We start from the raw sequence: 24,100 nt of genomic DNA, 5'->3' as shown, positions 1-24,100 counted from the left end.
ACGTTCACTTGCTGTAGATCTGTTGTCTTTTTTAGCAGGGCTGTTTTTCACGATAAGATCCGACGTCGTGGTAGACTTGTAGTAGATGTTGAGTTGCAGTTTTGTGTTCCGTTTCTTTGGTGTAGTATTTTTGTAAACGATATCCTTTAGAATCCGTTCGTCTGTCTTGTATGCAGTGTAGAATTGGTTTTTATAGTAGACTTGAGTTGTTCAGTGGAGTTGTCGGTAGTGGTGTTTTTTTGGCGGCTGTCCAGGTATCGTTGAAGTGTCTTGTCGAATGTGGTATTACTATATCCATTACTATATACTATATCTTTATAACCGAGTTGTAAAGTTTGTAAATTTCAATCAGAAGTTGACGTGGTGAAACTATAAATTTAGGTCAGTAAGTATTTTTGCTACATATAGTAACTAGTAATATCGAAACAGTACTCTTCAGTGAACATTTTCATAAAAGTCACTTCTTTATGCATTATTTCTGCTACAGTATGTTCTGCACTTTGTTTAACTAAACACCTGTGTGCTTATGAAGATTTCTTACTCACCCGTGACAGAGTAGATGATAATTGGGTCATGGTCTTGTTAAAGCTGATGTACTTGAATATCTTAATCCAAGCAAAAAAAACATCTATGGCCACAGCATTGTTAAATTGCGTCTGCCAAAACCCAAGAAACTCGAAGTCAGAGAAGACATCTGGATTTTCAAGTAGACTTTCCATCACATTGTTCACCATTAATGTTCTAAAGATGCTGAACGCTATACACAGCAATGAGATCTAAGATGAGGGTGTTGGGAAAGGATGAAAGGTAATAAAAAATGTTATATATTTGAATCACAGAAGTTACGTTCTCTTTAAATTTCTATTACAGTACCATTACACATTACAAAAAGATAGATCTACAAAACTCAATTCTGTTAAAAATTAATGAATAGACTGATCACGATGATAGTGAATGTCCATAAGACTCCTTGTAATTGTTTATGTAAATATGTAACAAACTATTAGATATCAAATATTCCTATTTTACGATTTCAAGCAGTATTAGTCACATGATAATTTAATTGAATTATATATTATGTTCATTTCATGGCGAAACGGTAGAATTCTCGATCCCATCCATCCAAAAAAGTTTGAAATATATATATACATGTGCAAGTTTAAGATAAGTTTTCAATCGATCATAATGGGCATATTTGTATGTTTTTCCTACCTGCTTTAACCCAAGGTAGGATAGCATAGGTAAGTAAAACTGCTTAGTCAAGTTCTTAAAAATTTACACTTGTCATACGTTATTATAAGGTATGTGCTTGATGATATTAAAAAGCTATTATTGCTTAGATAATTGTAGGTGGTAAACGAATCTCTATTTTCAAATAAGATTCAAACATTTATGAAATTTTCTTTATTATTAACACTTTGTTTATTAAGTGTGAAATCTGCCACCTAAAAAGCTTGGCAGGTTCTCTAAAGGGTTTGTTTGTTGTTAAGTACAAAGCTTCACAATGGGCTATATGTACTCTGCCAACAACGGGTATCGAAACATGAAATTTAACATTATACGCACTCAAACTAACTGCTAAGCCACCAGGGGGTCATAAAAGGATTTGAGTATTAGTCACTTCATCCACCAGTGAACTGTCTGGTTTATGTTGTTCCGAAGTACAAAAATATACAGTTAAGCGTAAAGTTATTAGAAAAAATCACAAACCAACACCATTTTTGTTTGTTCAGTAGATGACTACTTTGCCTCTGTGAACATATTAGTTTGATCACGGTGTTAAACTGTAACTATTAGCTTGATGTTATAAATATAAATGTTAAAAAATAACCATTCGTGGAGTATAACATCTTACATAACTTGCAGTCCTAACGTTATTGCTTCACCTAATCTGATGACAAAGCTCTACGGGAAAAAAGGAACAAAATGCTATTTGATAAATAGATATACGGTATTGGAAATAATCATGTAAACGGTGAACGAATATATTATACATATATATTAAAAGCAAATACTACAGGAATGGCCGCCCCTATACCATATGTAAATTAATTGCACCAGAGTACAGTCACATGCTGATATTTTACACTGTGGTCGGTTGTTATTCTTACACAAGTAAACAACCAGTAGTAGTAATATCATCTCAGCTATGGCTTCCAAGGCTAAAATACAGCATGACAAGTATGTAGAACAAATCTTTTGCTGGAAAGGATACTACTTGTGAAAGTTTGCAGCAAGGTTCCATGTTATATTTCATAAAAATACATGCATATACATAAATATGTCCTGCAAAGTTTCGGCCTCTTAACTTGATGATAAATATATGCTCAATAGAAAATATAGAAAAACAATTAAAAAATGTTAACCAATATTCTGTTTATAATGTTGTCAATTAGAAGATCATGTTATCAAAAAATTGCGTTAAAACAATTAAGTGTATAAGAAGATCTAAAATATGATAGATCTATCGAAAAACAACTTTAAAACAAATAGTGCTTAAGAAGATAATTTTTGCGTCAAAAAACAAGATTTATTTATGTTACGGGTAAACTTACTTTATTAACATGCGTACAGAAAACTTTCGAGTACTTTTTCTGATATAAGTGACCTTCCAGTCACAAAATGTGGATTTGTATTCAGTCCAAGAGGGAAGAGAGTCAGGTAAACGAAGTGTTGTTTTAAAAAGGTCTTTTTGAAGGACAGTTTGAAAATTACGTTAAGTATGACCTGTGGATAGAATTTTCTTATTAAAGACTTAATTTGTTTAAAAGGTATTATACATTATTGTCCGAGGTATATGACGGTGAATTAAACTGAGCATTTATCAACTGTGGATTTCTATTTGTGAGAATTTGAATTATTTTGTTCCGAAATATCCTGGCTAAGCTTTCAATCATTTTCTCCGGGTATCCAATATACAATTGTATTTCATAATGAAAAAGAACCTCATAATGTAAAATAAAATAAGCTGAACAAATCTTAAAGGATCTGGTTAGTAGACATGTTACTAGGTTGATATTATGCCTTACAGGAATAAAGCTATAAAACTGGTTGATCTGTTCCGTGAAAGATTTCTTCCAATAAATTAACATTGCAAACCTTTTGAGCATCTCGAGTAATTAGCACATAAACTATTCTATTTTTTGAATTAATGGATAAAATCTATACATGCATGCTTCGACTATAAATGCTGATGAAAATGTTGAACTTCATCTTTTGATCAAAAACGAAAAATTGCCTTTGTGTTTTACGTCCTAAAATTGGCAATCGTTTTATGCCCTAAGTTAGTTGTAAGACATTTTTCGATAAATCTCCCCCGTTTTAAATATAAGACTTTTTATACAATTAATTAATTATTTTAAAACATTTTTTCAGTAACTTGATCTTCTAAATGACATCATTATAGATAGAATATTTATTAAAAGATATGTTTCATTTCCACCCACTGATAGGTTATAGGCAATATTCTAATAGTTACGGTTTACACTCCGAAAGCTGAGGAAGTATTAAAACCAAGCAAAATAGAAACTATTAGTTCATTGTACAATCTGTTTGCTTTTCTTTAGTATATTTTCTCTGATAATGTTCTGTACTATTAAAAAAGTAACCATCTAACTGTCGTCACTCGTTGTCTGTGGCTAATGTATGTATGTCCTTTGTATGATTCCATAATTATTTCCTTTACTGTAGATTAAGAAGTAAACTCCAGGCAAAAAAAAAAAACTCTTTTTGAAAACGTTAACCTTTATATAATGAGGAAATATTCAGATTATACAATTACAAATCATTGAATAATGTTAGAATGCTACCATAAAATTGCAACTATGTGACTATAGTTATCAAACATAAAATACCGAGGTATATGTTGTTAAGCACAAAGATACGCAATGGGTTGCCTGTAGTGTGTCCACCGCGGGTATTGAAACGCGGTTTTTAGCGTTATAAACGTTCAGAATTACCGCTGAACCACTGGGGGTCAAAAATATAAAGAATTAACATGAGTTGCAAAAGTAATTCTAATAGTCTCTAATAGTTTAGTCAATATATTGTAAGTCTGATAAGAAACAATAATAAAGCACTATATCAATACGGAAAATTGTATTCGCCAACTCTGTCCCCTAGTGGAACAATGGTAAGTCTACCGATTTACGATGTTAAATTCTGGGGTTCGATTCACTGCAGCGGACACAGCATAGAGCCAGCCCAACGACCAGCAACCAGTTCGTTGACTTTAAATACCATCTAACTCCAGAAATTGCTCAAAAGTTCACAATTGGTTAGCTTTAGACCAGTATACTTGAGGGTTGTTGTTTTTTCTCTCTTTTATTTTTTCCTTCTAGCACAACACCTTTTTTTTTGTTACAAAAATACACTTTTAAAAATATCATTATCACAACCTTGAAGTAAAAATACAACATATTTTTACAAACATAAAACTAGTTCTGATGTTGCTTTCTTACTTTAAAGTTACACAATGTGCTACCTGCACTCTGTACACCGCGGTGAATCGAATCTCGGACTGTAGCGTTGTAAGTTCGTAAACTTAAAGCTGATCTACCGAGAGACTAACTACGATACGTTGAATCGAACGAAATTATAAAATTCACATTTGTGTGAACTCAATAAGGTTTATTTATATTATTTAGGTCTTCATCAACGATTGTCATAAACTGAACAAATTATTGCAAAATAAAACAGCCAGTAACTTTTTCCACAACTAAACAACAGTTTCCAATACTTACCAAAATCACAAGAATGTCAAGTATATTCCAGAATGACTTGAAATACGTGCACTTATTCTGCTTAATCTGAGTGGAAAATAAGCAAAAATAATAATTAATACTACATGTAGTACACTTTTGAAATGGCATTATTTCAGCAGCAACTGTACTTGTGTTATCTTGATATTTTGTTATTGAAATATGCTTCATTTTTCATTCTGTCTTCCAAGTTCAATGAGATCAAGTTGTAATATAATAATAATAAGATATTTGATCACATATCTTAAGTATACACTTTAAGCATACAAATGTTAGATTGAAACATGTTCGTCGTAATATAGAAAGAAGCGGATTTAACGAAATATAAGAATATTAAACAGTGCTCATGAATAATATAAGATATATATATATATTCAAGATTGATAAACTGGACAAAAAAAGTGTTGTTTGGCCTAAAGATTAATATTTTGATACCTAGACAAACAGATATATATATATATATCAAAATGAACAAAAACAAGCCCAAACAAAAGTCAAACAAAGACGCTGCACAAATCAAAAGCATCCCCAGGGCACAGCCTATAATGTGGGATATAAAATTTGCCCTGGGTTTTGGAGGTGACTGCGGTAGTAGGACCCACAATGCGGTGGGGATACACCGTCTATCAGTCTTAACCTCCGTTCGCTAGTCTCCCACAAAGAAATAAAAAAATAAAAGTATAAATTAGTAGAGGGAGATGTGGGTGCCCTAGCCCACAACGTCCCACATCTATATCACCCTTCACTGCCTGCAGACAGTTGTGGGAAGGTGACCGCTCTCCAAAGTAAAATAAAGAAAGACAAAATAAGATACTACCACTATTCTCACCTCAATAGCTTCTTCAATGATATAGTAAATGATAAATAAACAGAAGATGCCTTCACAGGCTAGAATGACATAGTCGAAAGTGCTGACATATCGCAGTAACTTTACAGTCCGAAAACTCCAGGATGGAATCATCCCCCCGGTGGCTGGAAACTCGAACACAATCCTGTTGCAAACAGGATCAATTGAAATAAATAAGACGTCTTTATTCAACATAGACAGTATATAGAAATATATTAAATAAGCCAAATAAATTAGACCTATCAGACACAATGTGTCGAACTGTATTAGTATTCGAACTAAAGCAATAAAGCTTTCCTTACTTAGTAGAGAAATTTGTAACTTACATATCTTATTAAGAACAGTTGATATGTTATACTTTATTGCTATACTGCTAATAATTAATGGTACAAATAATAATTAGAAAACAAAAGTGTAACCAATGAAGCCTCCAAAAAATGCAAGGCTTATAACGATAGGTTAGATATTGTCATCAAAGCTGTGTCTCATTCAAACTAAATTCTGTAAAGCAACCTGAGCCTCCTATATACAAAGAACTTAATGTTACAGGTGTCTGTAATATGGGTACATACCTAGCTTTTGCGTAAAACATACAAATAAGATGTTTGAAATGCTATAAACAAACATTTCTAAATAAAAGCAAGAGTTCCAGTGAGCTTGATATTCATTTGTTGTTAAATGACAATACAAAGTTTCTACACATAGAGGGCGTCCAAAATTCAGTGTTAGTTTGCATCAAAGATTAAGAAAATGTATTTCAACCTACTAAACCTACATCATAACATAACGTTTTGGGACAACATGGGACCTATTGGTCCATCTTCTAAACTAAAACTATCAATAAACAAATAAAAAAATCTTGAAGCCAACCCTTATCATTCATGTACGTATTAAGCTTTATCTTAAACTCACTTAAATTTACTGCTTACAGAACATCCGAAGTCAACCCATTCCAAAGGCTAACCACCCTGTTAGAAAAATTAAATTCTCTCAGCTGAAGATGATTCCTACCCTGCCAAAATTTATATTTGTGTCCCCTAGTTCTACCATTCTAACTGTTAAGTATGAAAAAAAGATGATGCATTAACACTATAAATTTCCTTTACAATCTTAAACACCTCAGTTAGATCCCTATAACTCTTCATTTTTCAAAAGAAAACGATATGAAATATTTAAACCTGTCTTCATATGACAACCCCTCCATCCCAGGCACCATTCTCACCCGTCTCTGAACCCTTTCCAACAACTCGACGTCTTTCCTAAGATAAGGAGCCCAAGACTGAACACAGTATTCCAAGTTTAGCCTAACCAGTGACATATACAATGAAATTATAACCTCCTTAGACTTGTATCCAATATTTCTGTATATATTTGCCCTACCACTAGCAACAGCACACTGCTTGGCTGGCTTTAGAGACTGATCAACTATTACACTAAGATATTTTTTTTTCATGATACTATTATGGTTATTCCATCCAAATTATACTTAGAATTGAAATTATGATAACCCACATGCATTAGCTTGCATTTATGATAATTAAAACCCATTTGCCATATATTTGCCCAACATACTAAATGATCTAGATCCTTTTGTAAATCAGCAGCACCCTCTTCACAGCTAGCAACACCCAATACCTTAATATCATCAGAAAATGTAAGCAATTTATTGACTATTCCTTCATCTATGTCATTGATGTAACTCAAAAAGAGCAAAGGTCCTAAGACTGAGCCCTGAGGTACCCCACTTGTGACATCAATCCAGTTTGATTGAACTCCATTTGTAACAACTCTCTGCTTTCTTCCATCCAGCCACTCTTCTATCCGATTTGCTAACTTATCCCCCACATTCATAAAGATATTTTTACAAGCCTTTTATGTGGCTCCTTGTCAAATACTTTCTGAAGATACACCAAATCTACACTCTTACCCTCATCTACATAAGCAGTAACCTTTTCCAAGAATGTCAGAAGATTTGTAAGGCAAGATTTTCCCTTACCGAAACCATGTTGACAATCCAATAAAATTCTAAGCTTGGTTAAATGACTGATGTAAGACTAATGGGTCTATAATTACTGGGACAATTTTATCACCTCCCTTGCAAGAGGCGTTACATTAGCTAACTTTAAATCCTGTGGTACCTGTACACTATTCAAGTTCACTTCACAAGTTGCTCACATATCCATATCTTTAACCTCCTTAAAAACCGTTGGAGAAATATTTTCTGGCCCCAAAGCCTTATCGTCCTTTAAACTTCCCAATTGTTTCTTAACCAGCTCAGAATTAATGCAGTCATCTTGTTTGATCTCGTTTCCATCTATCAACTGATCAAGATGTGGAATACTGCTTAAATCTTCGTTAGTAAAAACCGGAAAAAAAGAAGAACAATTTAATAATTCAGCCATCGCATAATCATCAGATACTAGTCTTCCTTTATCATCCCTCAAGGATCCTACCCCTATCCTAACATTTTGTTTACCCTTAATGTATTTAAAAAAAATCCTTATTGTTAATTTTTACATTTTCAGCCAACCTTTTCTCATACATCCTTTTTGATATCCTAATTTACTGTTCACCAGTAAGTTTACTTTTCTTTAATTTTATCTCTTATGCTCTTTGTGAGCCATCCTGGTTTTTTAGTTGCAGCTACCCTTTTCTTTCTATAAGTAATATGTTTACGTTGAATATTTAAAACTTTATCTTTAAACATTTTCCACATCTGATCATTGTCTCCAAATAATTCAGCTGCCCAATTCGCCACAAATAATTCTTATCACATCCCTTCAAGATTAGCTTTTTTGAAATTGATAACCAAAATATCATTATTCCATATCTCCATATGCATCAATACATTGAACCTAATAGAGCAATGATCACTTGCACCCAGATGTTCCCCAATTTCCGCCCTCTCGAACATTTCTATATTTGACGTTAACAATAAATATAAAATAGCATTGTTTCTAATAGGTTCCTTGACTAATTTTGGGAATAAAAGGATTCTTGAACAGTTTCCAAAAATCTTTCTCCCTCACGGTTTGACTTTAGCATTCCCCAATCTATATGCCTGAAATTAAAATCATCCATAATATGACCCCATTAACAGTTAAAATCTTAATCTCATTGTAAAGTTTCTCATTAATTTCATCAGTATCATTTGGTGGTCAGTAACAAGTTCCGTCTAAAAGTATTTTCCCGTTATATCCGCTAATAAAACAATTGATTCAATCTCCTTGCTATTATGTTTGATACCTTCAACTTCAACAGGATGTAAGTCAAATTTTACATATAAAGCCACTTCTCCCCTCCCCTCTTTAATACTCTATCCCTGTTAAATAGCCTGTAACCCTGTATTTCAAAGAAATTTCTGTGATCAATTTCATCTAAGTTTAACCATGTTTCAGTTATTCTAATTATATCAAAATCCTCCATTCCTACCAGTGCTCTGAAGTCATCTATATTATTTCTTATACTTCTAGCATTGCAATAGTAACAATTAAGCCTATCATTATAACTACTTCTACACTCATTTCCTATGCTAATCTTTTCTCTGCCTCTATTCTTTTTTTAATTTTGTTTTCATAAAAGGAACACCTATACAAATTAGTAAAAACAGCACGTTATTGAACTAACCAACCCAAACCCAGAAACACTTAAAACTACTGGTGATTTAAAAGATTGTTTTAAATCTCTATCGTAAAAAGAATGATATCCATTCATAAAATGATAAAAATAACATTTCAGAAAGCATCAATAGATAAACACTGAAAAAAGTGACATAACAAAATATTCTGGTTTCTTGCCCTAACGAGCATTTGTGTTTAAGAATAAATTATTGTCGACCCGCCTAGGGAGTTCGTGGGAAGTACGACTTTACAACACATTTCTTTTGTATCTTTATCGTTCTTTGTGTAATTTTACGTAAGCGTGTCTAAACGTCGTGGCCTAGCATGGTCAAGTAGTTACTCGCAATCTGAATGACGCGGGTTCGAATCCCCATCCCAACAAACATGCTTGCCCTTTCAGCCATAGGGAGCGTTATAATGTGACGGTTAATCCCATTATTCTTTGGTAAAAGAGTAGCCCAAGAGTTGGCGGTGGGTGGTGATGACTAGCTGCCTTCCCTCTAGTCTTTCACTGCTACATTTGGGACGGCGAGCGCTGATAGCCTTCGTGTAATTCAAAACAAACTGACTAATTTAACGTCGTCCTTCCCATGAGTTAGTCAACAAACTGTTCTTAGAAACTCACCTTAACTTACATATCCATACCCGTAGATGACATAAAAAAACAAATACTAAATACTTTCATACTAAATGTGAAAATTAGACTTACTTCTGATGCTATTAAAGTTTCAGTGTAAAACGACAGTTCTTATTTTATCCTTCCCCATAGGAACACAATGTTGTTTTTCTTGAAGTAATTGATAAAACCCAACGATATACAAAAACGATTGTTATTTTTTTTCCTGTAATTCTATTACTTCACAATGTAGGCATTCAAAACCTAATTACTTTCGTTTACGTATCAGAGTTGAAAATTACTATTCTAATTTAAGTGAAATTTGTTTGTTTGTTTCTTGACAAAGCTACATAAGGTATCTGCCGCCCACCCTAATTTTGAACTCTCGGTCAGCAGCATCAGCCTCCAACCTATAAACAGAGGGATTGAACGTCACATTATAACGCTCACTCGGCTGAAAGGGTGACCATGTTCGACGAAGGACTTTAATCCTGCGACCCACATATTACGCCCTAACAACTAGGCCATGCCAGTCCTAAATAAATAGTGTTGTAATTGTTACTATTCATTTCCACATTTTACAAGATTGTATTATGCATTCTCTGTCAAAATCCAGGTAAACCAATAAATATGAGTTATATTCCGTGACTTCTAACATTTTAACAAGTAATATGAAAGGTCACAGCAGTTAATATTGACAGTAGAGAAACTAACAATGTGAAAGACTTATATTAGGTTCTACAGAAAATATTAACATAGTTATGTTAAGCAATTTCAAACCTATACATAGTTTTATCTAGTTTTTTTATACTTAAAATTCAACCCCTCCTCCAATGGCTAAGCGATATGTCTCCGGACTTATAACCCTAAAAACCGGGTTTCGATACTCGTGGTGGGCAGAGCACAGATAGCTCATTGTGTGGCTTTGTGCTTAACTACAAACATACAACTCTAAAATTTAGTCAATTACTTTAAAGTTAAAGGCAGGAGTAAAAACACACTTGGATAAATTACTAAACTGTATAGTTCATAAACTTTAAAGTTAAAGGCAGGAATAAGAAACACACTTGGATAAATTACTAAACTATATAGTTCATAAACTTTAAAGTTAAAGTCAAGAGTAAGGAACACACTTGGATAAAATACTAAACTATATAGTTGATACACTTTAAAGTTAAAGCCAAGAGTAAGAAACACACTTGGATAAAATTACTAAACTATATAGTTGATACACTTTAAAGTTAAAGGCTGGAGTAAGAAACACACATGGATAAATTACTAAACTATATACTTGATACACTTTAAAGTTAAAGTCAAGAGTAAGAAACACACTTGGATAAATTACTAAACTATATAGTCGATACACTTTAAAGTTAAAGGCAGGAGTAAGAAACACACTTGGATAAATTACTAAACTGTACAGTTCATTCACTTTACTACCGAGGAACACATTGAGCAATGCCATTAAAACATTTACAAATCTTATTATTTTAAAGCTGAAAAAAAACAACAGATACAACATTTTTCTACCCAAATCAGCGAACTTTTGTCAATTCATGATAGCATGTAAACATGTATAAATGTTTATCCATTATGTGAATAAAATCTCGTGGTTCTACTATTAAAATTTACTTTAGGAATTTTCAAAATTAAATTCGAGCACATATCAATTATTTTAGGCAGATTTAAAGTGCAATTTTTTCTAGTGTAGAAAAAATACGAAAGAGTTACAGGAGCTCAGAAAGGTGATTATTCGACACTTGGACAAGCATTTCAGTTTCGAATATTATAACTCTATTTATATTTTAACGTTTGATTTGGACTGAATCCGTGATAACCAATTAATCAAACTAGTCAACCAATCTGACATAACGAATTCAGATTACAACATAGTTTTGGAACCAACATGAAAGTGATCTTTAATCTTATTATAAAAATAAAAAATAATCACTACAACTACATATTCACTCAAATTTTCAAACCCGATAGATAAATAGCTTCACCTATACCTACAGAAAGTTTACAACAGATGGTTTCTACTGTACCAATCGTACTTATTGGATTATTCAGTATCAACGTTAGATTTAAAACTACATTACATTAGTAGCCAATAGGCCTAACATATGCGATAAAAAAACAGGTAAATTGTAGATTTTTTTTTCACATTCCTCTTAAGTTTTGCATTTCAGATTCAAAACCAGAATCATTTTGAGTATGTAGTATATGTACTTCTAATTACAAGTTTTAGGTCTGTTGACTTATGATATTTCGCCAGTTTTCGGCGTCTAAACCATACAACATAAGTAGCAATTCAGCAGAAAGAAAAAAAATTGCTCCATTGTGTAGATGTATATGTTCTATCATTACCATTTAGAAAATAGCAGGAAATAGCTTATACATTTTAAAGCGTTTAAAAGGAAAGAAAATATAGTCTTGGAAGAGATCATTGTATTTTTGAAAAACAAAATAATATTGAAATTAAATAAGCAACAAGTAAAGTAACTGCTGTCGTTTGATTGTCTTCCTGTGCGCCGTGGCTTAAAATAAAGGATGGGGCTACGCAACCTGTACTAAATACTGACAATGTAGAGTGACAGGTCTATTATTGGAGGGAAGAGATGATATCCTTTACCTGGTGATAAACTCCTATATCATGTAAATCACTAATCATTTAATCCAAATTGTTATAATAGTCTAGAATTCGTCGTGAATAATTTTGATTTTTATTAGTTCTATTAATTAACCACGTGGTTACATATGCATTTAATTACATTGTTATATACTACTAACTTATAGGTTATAGTTACATGTACCATGCTTTTAATTTAAGTATAATGCAGAGTTACTACTTTTGAAGGTCTAGTAAAAGTTATAATATTTTACTTTCAAGTACAAAGTTAGTTTGTGTTTTGTTTTCTTATTTAGGATTGATATCATGTGTTCATTTATAAACTATAGTACAGTGTCATGATATACTGTTTATAGTTCTAGTATGTAGTTTGACTAACAATTAGAGTTAATGTGACTTTATTTGTAAGTAAAAATACAGAGCTAGGTGTATTTCCGCAGGGTTCCCGAAAGTGTTCTGTTTGAAGAATAAATAAAACCAAAATAAGGGTCACAAATATTTTTATTTCTTGCATTTGAAGTTCATATGTTTTGCTGTTTTGTAGCCTACAGAGTGCATAATTCTTCTCGTGATTCGTGGCATGTGCATGTACTAATGACGTCACGACAGGACAACTTGCAACGTTAAGCATCCTATATGCGACGTCATTTTAGTGTCTGCTTAATCACTAACAGACAACACATTACTGTATAGTGGTGCGAGTGATTAAGATAGGTGACCCATCCAGGCGGCCTTTAGCCCACTTTCGGGTAAATTATCCCAAATATTTCAGTTAGCTTTGTTTAATTTTAGTATATATTCATCTTCAGACTGATGATGAGATGGTGCAACATTAGGTTAAATAAATCTATGTGATCAAAACAAACCAGTGTTATCTCATGAGAAAATTAGATGATATTGTGGAATGTTAGCTAAAATCACCCCAAATTCTACAGATTTTGTAAAAGTATTTAATTTCTTCTTGCATGAGTGTCCAAACAATTGATGAAGACTTACTTCACAACACAAAATAGATTTAAGTTGGCGTTGTATGTAGTAAAATCCAGAAATACAGCTCTTGTAGCTCGAGTGATCCATAAGTTTTCCCGTAGCTCATTCATGACAGACAGAGCTTGCGATTTGTTCGTTCCGAGGTCTATGTAGGACCCAGCTCCGCTATAAGTGGCTATAAGTCCCCAGTGACTAGAACCATTCATCTCCTTCTCTGAATTATATGTCCAGCTAGGTAAAAAAAAGAAGTAAATTCAAACAGATGATCTTCTTTAAATAAGCGCTGTAGGGTTTCTTTTAAAACCAAATCTGAATATTTATAAAGGCAAATGTTTAAGATTATAAGAACATCATATATTTTTCATTTTCAGGTAATCTTTAGCACCAATGTTCTAACAACTAAATCTGTATTCCTAAATATTTAAATCACTCTTTGATTTGCATGTTCACTGACTCGAATCATCAAAGGTTTACACAAGTTCTAACATGAAATAGACTAGCTCGAGGATGCTTCAAAAGTGGACCATGTCTGTAGTTAAATACTTAAGAACAGATTATATACATTTAGAAACACCAGTTAAGTTATTTAAAAACAACGCGAATAACACTGCTTAGCCCTAATTTAACATTTTTGCCGTTTTACAAAAAACGTAATTACTTATATTGAGCTCTCAATAAGAATTATTTATGGTAAATATCTACATTTTAAAATTATAAATGACTCTCTTACTTAGCAGCTACCTGACTGTGTAACTAATTTATTTGTAATCAACAGATAACTACAATAAAAAAGACCATGCATTTCAAATTCTTTTACCACAAAGACTGCATGGCAAGATTATTTAGCTTCTACAGTTGTAAGTGGCATTTATTATAGTTCCACGTTGAAATTATAGTTATAAAAATAAAAATACAGTACGTCTATTTTAACATTTAAAGAAAACAAAGTAATATCTTACCCGAGATGATATGGTAAAACAAGTTCCGGTCAAACAGGCCAAAAACAAATACAATAATGGTACATACATGTTACAAAGTAGAAATGATAAAACGTACTCTAGTAAGAGAAAGTTCTGAAGAAGTAAAACCCAATGATTGAAATAAACTGCCTATTAGATTTAACCCCTATTCGCTGGCCTCACACATGATATAAAATAGAATTAAACTCGTATCCAGTGTCACTAACAGAACTTGTAGACAGAGGACAAAGTACAATAATATTTAGTTATGATAGTTTCATTCTTACATGTTACTATACAAGAGGATTTACACCACAAAAAATATGAACTATTCAATACGTGCAACCATCTGGGAACAGATTTAATTTATGAACACAGCTTCAAGGCTACTTTAAAACTGACTACATAGATGAAGAAATCAACTTGATATAGCATTTCTTCAATCACACCAACAAATTTCCACCAACTATTGTTAAAAATTTCCACACAACCGCCAGAAAGAAAAACCTCAAACTCAACTCACAAACAAAACTGACACTAACACATCAAACAACAACACAACATTACACCGCAATTTACCATTTATCCCTGAAATCAATTAAAAAATAATAAACGCTTAGAGAAAAATTGCCAATAAACATAAAGTTCCTGTTGACTTCAATGTCACTCAAAAAACCGGAGCTAAACTAAAATCATTAGTACAAACATACATAGAATCACACAATACCATTGTCATTTGTAAAATAATGTCCAATAACTGTCCAGAATTCTACATCGGAGAAACTGGAAGAAAGTTGGAAACCAGATTCTACGAACATAATAAAAACCCTCCCATGTTTACCACTATTGCAACTCAAAAACATAGAATTTCTATACAAAACACTGTAATTTGAAAAAAAAGAACCAAGCGTAAATAAACGCAAAATTAAGGAAGCTATCTTAAGTGAGCAAAACAGCTCCACCCGAAACCAACACCTCTGGGTACCAAGATACCTTCATTGAACTGTTAAGCAATCTCCAATCATGTGACCTCTTTGTTCCATACTGTATATATATTCCTATGTCCATGTAAACTACTTGCACCTGATGATGACATTATCTTGTCGAAACGTTGTACATTTACAATAAAGTTTTCTTTATTTCCCGTTACCAAACTTTTATTTTCTAAAAAGCGTGTTCCTCGTCATCAAATTTAAATACATCATATTTGTTAATGACATTCCTTTCCCAGAACTCTACATGACTAATGTATCACAATACGCTGACGACATAGCAATTTTGAGCACTTCAAACAAACCGGAGGACCGCTGCTTCATGTGTTCAAGCTACTCTAAACCAAACAGCATGATGCAACCGCTGGATAGTTGCACTTAACTCCGACAAAACACAAGCAGTAACCTTTTATAGAGGTATACGCAAGAAAAAGAAACAACTCCCCAAAGTTAAGCTTAAAATTCATGATACAAGTATCATTTTCTCTAGTACAATTAAATTCTTAGGAATCACATTCAATAGACGCACAGTATGGAACAATCACTTCGAAAAAAGCAGTAGCACTGCTCTACAAAAATACAACTATATAAAGGAAATAGGGGTAAAATGAAAAGGGTGCCAACCAGACACAATGATGACTATTTCTAACACCTACATTATACCTTCATTTAAGTATGATAATATGATTATGTGTAACACGCCTGACTGCTTATTCCAGAACCTAAAAACAAATCAAATCAGAGCAACAAGACTATCGAACAGATTACCACTTTACACCCCAGAGACTTACCTTAATACCATTTCCACCAAAGAAAGACCCACTACCCTAGCCCTATAGTATTATCGAAAAGCTAAAAATAATTTTAATCACTCGCCGCCACACCACAACCCTGGGCAACATATAAATCTCCTTTTAATTATATTACAGAAATTTATCTACAACAATAGCTATGTGTATTAACATGTATTTCTTACCTTTTCTTAGGTCTCACTGTAAAGGCACTGTTCGGGCATTCTATTAGGTGCCCGAGCAGTGAAATTGGGTTTTCTCTGGGCACTCCTGTCCCCCCGCCCCACAGCAAAATTACGACATTGGACCGCACGATCCCCACCGTCCTGAAAGGGGGCCCCACACTTAACCTCCGTTTTAAACCTCTGGACCATATGACCACTAAAAATGTTTATTATACCATAAGACTCCACATTAACCGCAATCTCCAGTACCTTATTTTTATTTTTGCTCGCCCTATCCCCTTTGTCCGTCCCAAAGCCAACCTCGCCTCCTTTGCCTGTCGCATTAATTTGCCCTGAAGCTGGCATAGCCAGAATATTCTACTAATTAGCCTAAGACCTACTCAATTGTGATATTGATTTTGTGTGAGGGATGAAGAGAAACCAAAGTTTCTGAACATCCTTGGCGGTTCCTCATCCCTTAGCCGAAAAACTTTAAACCAAAATTCCTACCAAGGTAAACAGAAAATAAAAAAAATATTGGATCAGATATGGGTGCTCATACTCACAGTGTCCCATATCTGCTACTAGTGTTTTAGTTATATATAGAGTGAGATGTTTTTTAAATGTCATTATATCAGCACAGGCCAAACGAACCAAATAATCTAATGAGCTCCTGGATCTCCCATGCATAGCCAACGTTAATAACATAATATAACGTTTTGTATTGTTAGCTTAAACAGACATAATAATGGTCTTACGCTGTTCCATTCATTAGTCCAAAGGGTTCTTTTTCTTCAATATGGCTGGAATAGACAGCATAACACTGGGAGATAGCTTTCTTAAAGTCGTCATGCACATTGCAGGAATCATTCTTCACTCTGAGCTGTCGTAATCTCGGAGGTCCTAAAAGTCGGTTTTCATAGAGAATGTTCCGGTCCTCTAGGTCAGTAGGATTGTCATTATACCATGTCTCCCAGTAAAGACTGTCCAGCATTACATAATCTACAAACTAGAAAAAAGAAGATTTTAGCAAACCTAATGTACACTGGAGGATTATAAAAATTGTGGGAATAAATATGCAATTTATCTCCAGAAAAACTACTTTCTTTATTCTGGTTTTTGTTGTTGTTGTTGTTTTTTCAAAGCTTTGGTGTGTCAACTTCTCCAGAAGATAATTCTTGTATTGCAAAAAAACTGGAAATATAATTGGCAGGCTTTCATTTTGCAAATGTTTAGTTAATTGTAGGTCGCTAAAGGTAAAAGTTGATTAATAATTTTAAAAGTATTGGCTGAGAATACTGCAATATGTGTTATAGTAAAACATCTATGGTCTATTAGGTTCTTACGGTTTTACTAACGTTTTGACCATTTTGAGAGCTTCTAAGCCAATTTCATGGGATATATTTTACTTATAAAACTCAGAAGTGTGTTTTAATAACCTACTGGTATCATTTTTCTCTTTATTTCCTTGCAACCACCTTCCCACAACTGTCTGCGGTCAGTGAAAAGTGGTATAGATATGGAACGTTGTGAGCTTTCATACTCCTATCTGTTTTTTGTTTACAACAGTTGAGACGTGCAAATTGAGGTTAAATGTGGTAGATGATGTATCCCTACAACTTTGTATGTCCTGTTTCCGCAGATACCTCAAACTTCAAGATATATCTTATAATTTCCCACATTATAACTTGTAACTTGGTGTTATTATTGGTATTGCCTTTCCTGGTGTGTTTCTTTATGCCAGATCTTCATAGTTTACCTGATTACAATCATCATGGGTTTGGAAGTGCTATTTTTACACTGTTTTACTTTTCTTATAATTTTATATAAATATATACAGAAGCCTCACAAGAAGAGTGTCCAACATTCTATTCCTGCCTACTTCGTTTATTCTTTCTATCCTGTAGACAATAAATCAGGTGGACTAAAGTTATAAAACTTAGTTATGCTTATCATACAATGACTAGAGGTTTCTATGAATTGAATTATTGGAGGCAATGCATGTACTGCAACGTCTGTTTATACGACACCAGAAGAATCAGATATTAATGCGGACCCATAACATTTATGTTTTGTTTGCTTTACAATTTGTCCCTCATTTTGCAATTCCATAAGAAGCAACAGGATTTCGTTCATTATCTATATAGGTGGATTTCAATACAAATGTAAAAATCCAAATAAGTTTCTATGCATCGACGTTATGCATTCGTTAGTTTCTATAAAAAAGTAGAAGAATCATAGACACACTTTTGTACGTACTTAAAAGTTGTATAGTATCATGAACACAGAAAAACACGTGAGACTGTACAGTTTTATAACATCATGCCCGTTCCTACCTTGCTTCCTCACTTTTTTGGTGCACCCATTCCTACACTTTCTATTTTTTAAATATTTTTTTACACTCGTTCGTGCACTTTTTCCATACAAGATGACATGATATTATGCATCATTCATTCATTTGTGTTGATATCCTGTATATATATATATATATCATCACTGTGTGTGTGTGTAGTGTGTGCATTCTTTTCACTTATGGTGTGTATGTGCATGTGTACTGTACATGTAATGGCACACCCTCTATAGTGTACAGTGTCATTTGGGTGATGTACCGTGAGTTGTGGTTGTGTGCATATACTAAGCATTGATAAATAAGTTAATTTAATTAATTAACCTTTCATCTAGTTCAGGCAATAACTAGAATTTCATGTAGGTAATGTGAAAGAGACAGGTACTATTCATGTAAAGTATACTACTTGGCCAACTAAGTACAAATAACGTTTAAACTAATCTTCTGTTAAATGGGAGGCTTGTTTGACAGAATGAGTAGCAGAGAAAGACAGAATTACAGTCTCACTTTGGCAGATGCAATGTCAGTTCAACCGAAAAATAATTTAGTGATCACCTCAAGCTCAAAAAATTATTGATATACTAAATAATTCCCCAATGGTCACAAAAGCTGACTGATTCAGCCTCGAAGACAGAGTTCACCTTATAAACGCTTGAAATACTTTCAACTTGAATAGGTTTTCACCACGAAAAATTAGAAACAACGCTCTTCAACAAAGCTTCATCTGTAAAAAAAAACTGATTGCGGCAGTTTGAATTAGTTGTAGACTCCCACACTACATATTAGATGCTTCTTGAATGCAAACTTGATTTAATTTACAAAACCTATTATAAATTCCTTGCAAAAGAGTGTTGCTTGTTTTCTAACCCAGATAGTGAAGCTTCTCTCAAGGCTCCCCCTACACTGGCGTACCCCATACTTCTCACAGCTTTCAGATCTTGTCACACAAAGCTGTAAATCGAGAAAACCACACCTACTCAGTATAGGAGTGAGCGAGCAGACATATGTATTTTAAAATGGCATCCCTGTTCAAGGTATTACGTGATGTACGTCAAATATCTCTTCTTTTTTGGTGATGTTTAGAAGACTATTTAGTAGCACTAGCATATTGTCTCTGTGCTATTGTTCTATTTGTTGCACTTATAACTATGGTAAGTCTATTTGTTATACAGCTAGAAGCATTCCAGTTTTTCAGGTCAAGCCATGAACTTTTCAGACAACCCTCGTACAGTCACATGTTATTCAAACACCTAAAGTATTTTAAGTTATTAGAGGTAGTAAAGGACATTTTGTCAAAACCTATAAGTCATATATTGTGTAGCATATGTTCCAACGGACTGCCATGATTATCTTAGCGTATATAGAACATAACAAGATTAATTATACTTACCCTCCAGAAATCCACAAGCTGAGTAGAACCCTTGACGTTGTTCCGGTTATCCGTGAAAGGCGACTCTAAAAACAATTCACTGATTACTTTGGTTTGGTAGTACATCACGGAACTCATCATTCCAAATGTTACTGGAAGAGAAGATGTTATTAGTCCGATGATTTAATGGTGACTATACTCATTTTCAAAATATAGTTAAGATCAATATTCACTTCTATTATCTATTTGTTATAATGTGAAAGTTAAATATGTGAATTCCAAGTTGTTGTTTTTTAATAATAGCTGATTAAAATTGCAAATGTCATATGTATGGCACAATAATTACAATTTTAGACCCTCATCAACGTGACCTTCCATAAACAGTGATCTTTTACGTACACGATATATTCTATGATACAGGAAACCTTATAGAACCCGCCAAAGACTTTCACCTTAGAGACCTTTTGCCTACCTGTTCTTTTACAGCGATTCAAGTGACCTTACACAACTCACTCACGTCTATCATTGTAATGGTGTTTCACGAATAACAAAATATATCTTCAATGATGTAGAATATTATAAAGAATGCATTTAAGCTGAATTTCCTATATAGTGCTGTATGGCTATTTCGTGGATTCAATTAACACAGGTCACTACAGTGAACCTAAAATTACTTAACAGATTTAGATGGATATGAACCGTAGTTATTACATCGATTGATTAAAACAATTCACTCCTTTATTATTATCATTACAACTGTCATTAGGTACTCAAGTGACGAACTTTTGGACCAGTTTAATTTTGTAAGCACTGAAGTTGAATATACCAATTTATTATTATACCATTAAGAGTAAGCGTATTCACCTTATGAATTAATCCAATCTACATACTATATGTAGAATGTATGTGAATGACTCATATTAACAATAATTTTATAACCGCAATTCATTCAACGTAATGATAATTCTGTTAAACTACATCTTTGTAACTAATTTAAACCTGAGTTTATAAAAAGCGGTATTCATTTCTAACGATAAATCTATTCCTAAGTGTACATTTATTTGTTCTATTTTTAAGACATTTATTGTTGAGTTAGCTTCAGTTAAAAAGTCGCTAATAATTGAAATATCCAATTATCCTAAATATCAAATACTGTAGTAACAACTCAATTAACGTTATCAACTCACAAGAATAACACCTTGAAAGCTCAATTTATTTATGAGCTACTCATAACAACAGAACGTTGGTAGAACTACAGTAGTACAAATCATATGTTACAAGCTCTAATAACTTCGTAAATGACCTGTTACTATCTAGGTGTTGTTGGTCTACACAGTTTTGAACAATACCATGAATACTACATTTTTGGATATTCTCATTACACTTGGTTATCTTATGATTCAAAAGGCAAATAATCAGCGTCTTATTGAAATATTCAAGTGTCTTCCAATAGAAACAAGTATTCAAAACCTTTCACATCTTCTTAAAAATGTTGAGTTTTTGCTGCTGAGAAACTATACTCTAAATGTGTGCCTATAATCGCTAAAACATCCTTTGTAAATAATAATATTTATCAAACAAAAAACTGATTTTTTTTTGATTTTTTCTTGGATAATTCGCCTGAACATTATATGAAAATTGGACTGAATTCTAATTACTTAAAATAAAATTTAATAAATAGACCTATTAAACAATTATATGTAAATGTATTTCTAAAAACGATAGTAGAAAAGTTTTTACTGTTAATTACAACAATACGTTGAATATTTTTTTTACTTATGTATATTACAGTCTTGACCAGTAGATATCATTGTGTAGATAAGACTGATGATTAACTACATTATGCCAGAGTTTAAGGGATTGTTGCCAATATACCTGTAGTTGGATTTTTAAAGATATACTGGATAAAAAACGCTTGCTTGCAAAATCGGAAGAGAATAAATAAGTTAGCTAAGTTTAGTCAGCAAGACATGTTTCATATATCAATAGCGATTTAGTTCACAAGCTTTACAGTATCTTAGTGGTAAGTCTGAGGGCTTATAACGGACCCCCCTCCACCACCATCACCAGTGGTCAGAACACAGATAGCCCATTATGTAACTCTGTGTTTAACAACTAACAAATGAGTAGTTAAGATGCTCATCTGGAGTCAGAAGTAAACAAACATGACCTTGACCCGATTTCGACAAGATCGTATAAATGTAATGACGTGCCAAGGGCATTGACCTAACTTGTAACTCATTCATATGAATACGACTTCAACACCAGGGGTGTATTACTAGGCGGTATAATATGATGATGTAATCATATTATATGACCTAGTAAAATACCTTGAGACAATTTTGTTGAAAATGGTGAACTTATTCAATAGCTATGTGACTTCCTCTGTAAACTGTAAGTAACTGTATTCTATATTAGTATGACAAATAAAAATATTTTCATGAGATATTTTAGTTTTATCATGCAATCTACAAACAAGATTATTATGATATAAGGGTATTAATATTGTCTACATAACATAAATCAATGACAACATCTTCAATTTTTAAGAACATTTATTAATCTTCGTACAATAAGGATTTTGATATTTGATCTAAATAAAAAGGTGTTGTTACATTAAGTCTCTCTGTAACAAAATGATGAACAAATATATCATTTATATCTTTGTTAGATTCACATTTGGACAATAATATTTGTTTGGATACATATCTACATCTGTACTAGCCATAATATATATATACAATATTGTCCACACATTGTCGAATAAGGTCCTTGCACAACCTTCTTATTGTTAGTTCATGTTTGACAGCTCTTTTTTGATGAGTTTTCTTATGCTGTGAGTCCGTGGAGTAAACCAAGAGGATGAACATATTCTTATTTCCCATTTCAACCAAAGTAGACACAGACCCAGTGACTTCCAGGCTTATGACTTGGGTCCAAGTTGATGATGTCAGTTGTTAGGCAGCTGATCTCTGGCAAACACGCCTCTATGTTTCTTTCTCTTGTTTGAGTAGAACAACCCATGCACATTTAGAAACACATCAATACACATCAGAACATACTTAAACTGACTGTTATAGTAACGTAAGCTAGATAGATCTACTAAATAAACCAGCTACTGTTCATCAATAAAAGAAATGATCACTGTGTTTCTCATAAATCTATATCTAACAGGTTTGTGAAGTGTATATGTATCTTGATGCCTTAATCAGTCCTTGACCAGATTAAGACTGATGGGTTTACCTAATGCTTTTTCTAACCTATATAAAGTTAGTATGCCACCGTAGCTAGCAGGATGTAAACTATTATAATAAATAGATTGTAGAATTTTATTTATATTATTTGCTACATCTGATTAATTTGAACCACCTTTTTCTCTTTGGTTTATTCTCTGTAACAATAATTACAATCTGGCCTTTACAGCAGGAAATGTTAAGCATTAGATGACTAATAATATTAACAGGATTCAGCAGTTGACAACAGCCCATGACGACTATTAAGAAATAAGTGATCATATAATACAATATTCGTTTATTAAAAATGAGTCCATCTAGATACAGTTTGTTTGGGTCTTCATATACGACCATTTGTCTACATTTCCAACAACTTCTTGTGGGATATTCACATATGATAATAGTTCTGCAAATTCTTTCCATCAAGTAGGGTTAAAAATATTTCATTTCCATAATACATCGATTATGTCACCATTAATCACTACTTTTCCTCGATCATTCCATGTTACATCTCTAGTTGAACGTATTAAGTTTAATATTATTTCAGCTTTTTTTATATTCTAGAGGTACACTGTCGATGATATCCAAACTTTCATGAGTCAGCAATTCCATTTTAATTTTAACTGATTCCATGGCTTGCAATTGAAAGATTTCATGATGTTGTTGCAGCTTATTTGACATTATATTCCATATCTTTATCTGTAGAGTTTAAAACTTTATGAATGGGTCTTTCATAAACTTTAGGTTGATAAAGCAACTATACTAGTTCTTCAGGGACGAGAA

At 33.0% G+C, this 24,100-nt stretch overlaps 1 protein-coding gene across 1 annotated transcript in view; it reads right to left on the bottom strand.

Annotated features, from left to right (window-relative positions):
* The window catches only part of LOC106465500 (polycystic kidney disease 2-like 1 protein), a 70,173-nt gene that overhangs the window by 12,031 nt on the left and 34,042 nt on the right, over positions 1 to 24,100 (bottom strand). Inside the window, exons 3-8 of the mRNA XM_013925729.2 lie at positions 20,106 to 20,236; positions 17,127 to 17,377; positions 13,469 to 13,693; positions 5,590 to 5,752; positions 4,743 to 4,808; positions 546 to 776 (exon numbers count right to left, since the gene is read on the bottom strand). Coding sequence (XP_013781183.2) covers positions 546 to 776; positions 4,743 to 4,808; positions 5,590 to 5,752; positions 13,469 to 13,693; positions 17,127 to 17,377; positions 20,106 to 20,236 — 1,067 coding nt within the window. The remainder of the gene's footprint in view (positions 1 to 545; positions 777 to 4,742; positions 4,809 to 5,589; positions 5,753 to 13,468; positions 13,694 to 17,126; positions 17,378 to 20,105; positions 20,237 to 24,100) is intronic.

This window comes from Limulus polyphemus, unplaced genomic scaffold (genome assembly GCF_000517525.1).
Source record: "Limulus polyphemus unplaced genomic scaffold, Limulus_polyphemus-2.1.2 Scaffold68, whole genome shotgun sequence".
Classification (NCBI taxonomy): Eukaryota; Metazoa; Arthropoda; class Merostomata; order Xiphosura; family Limulidae; genus Limulus; species Limulus polyphemus.
This window is presented reverse-complemented; position numbering and strand designations above follow the sequence as displayed.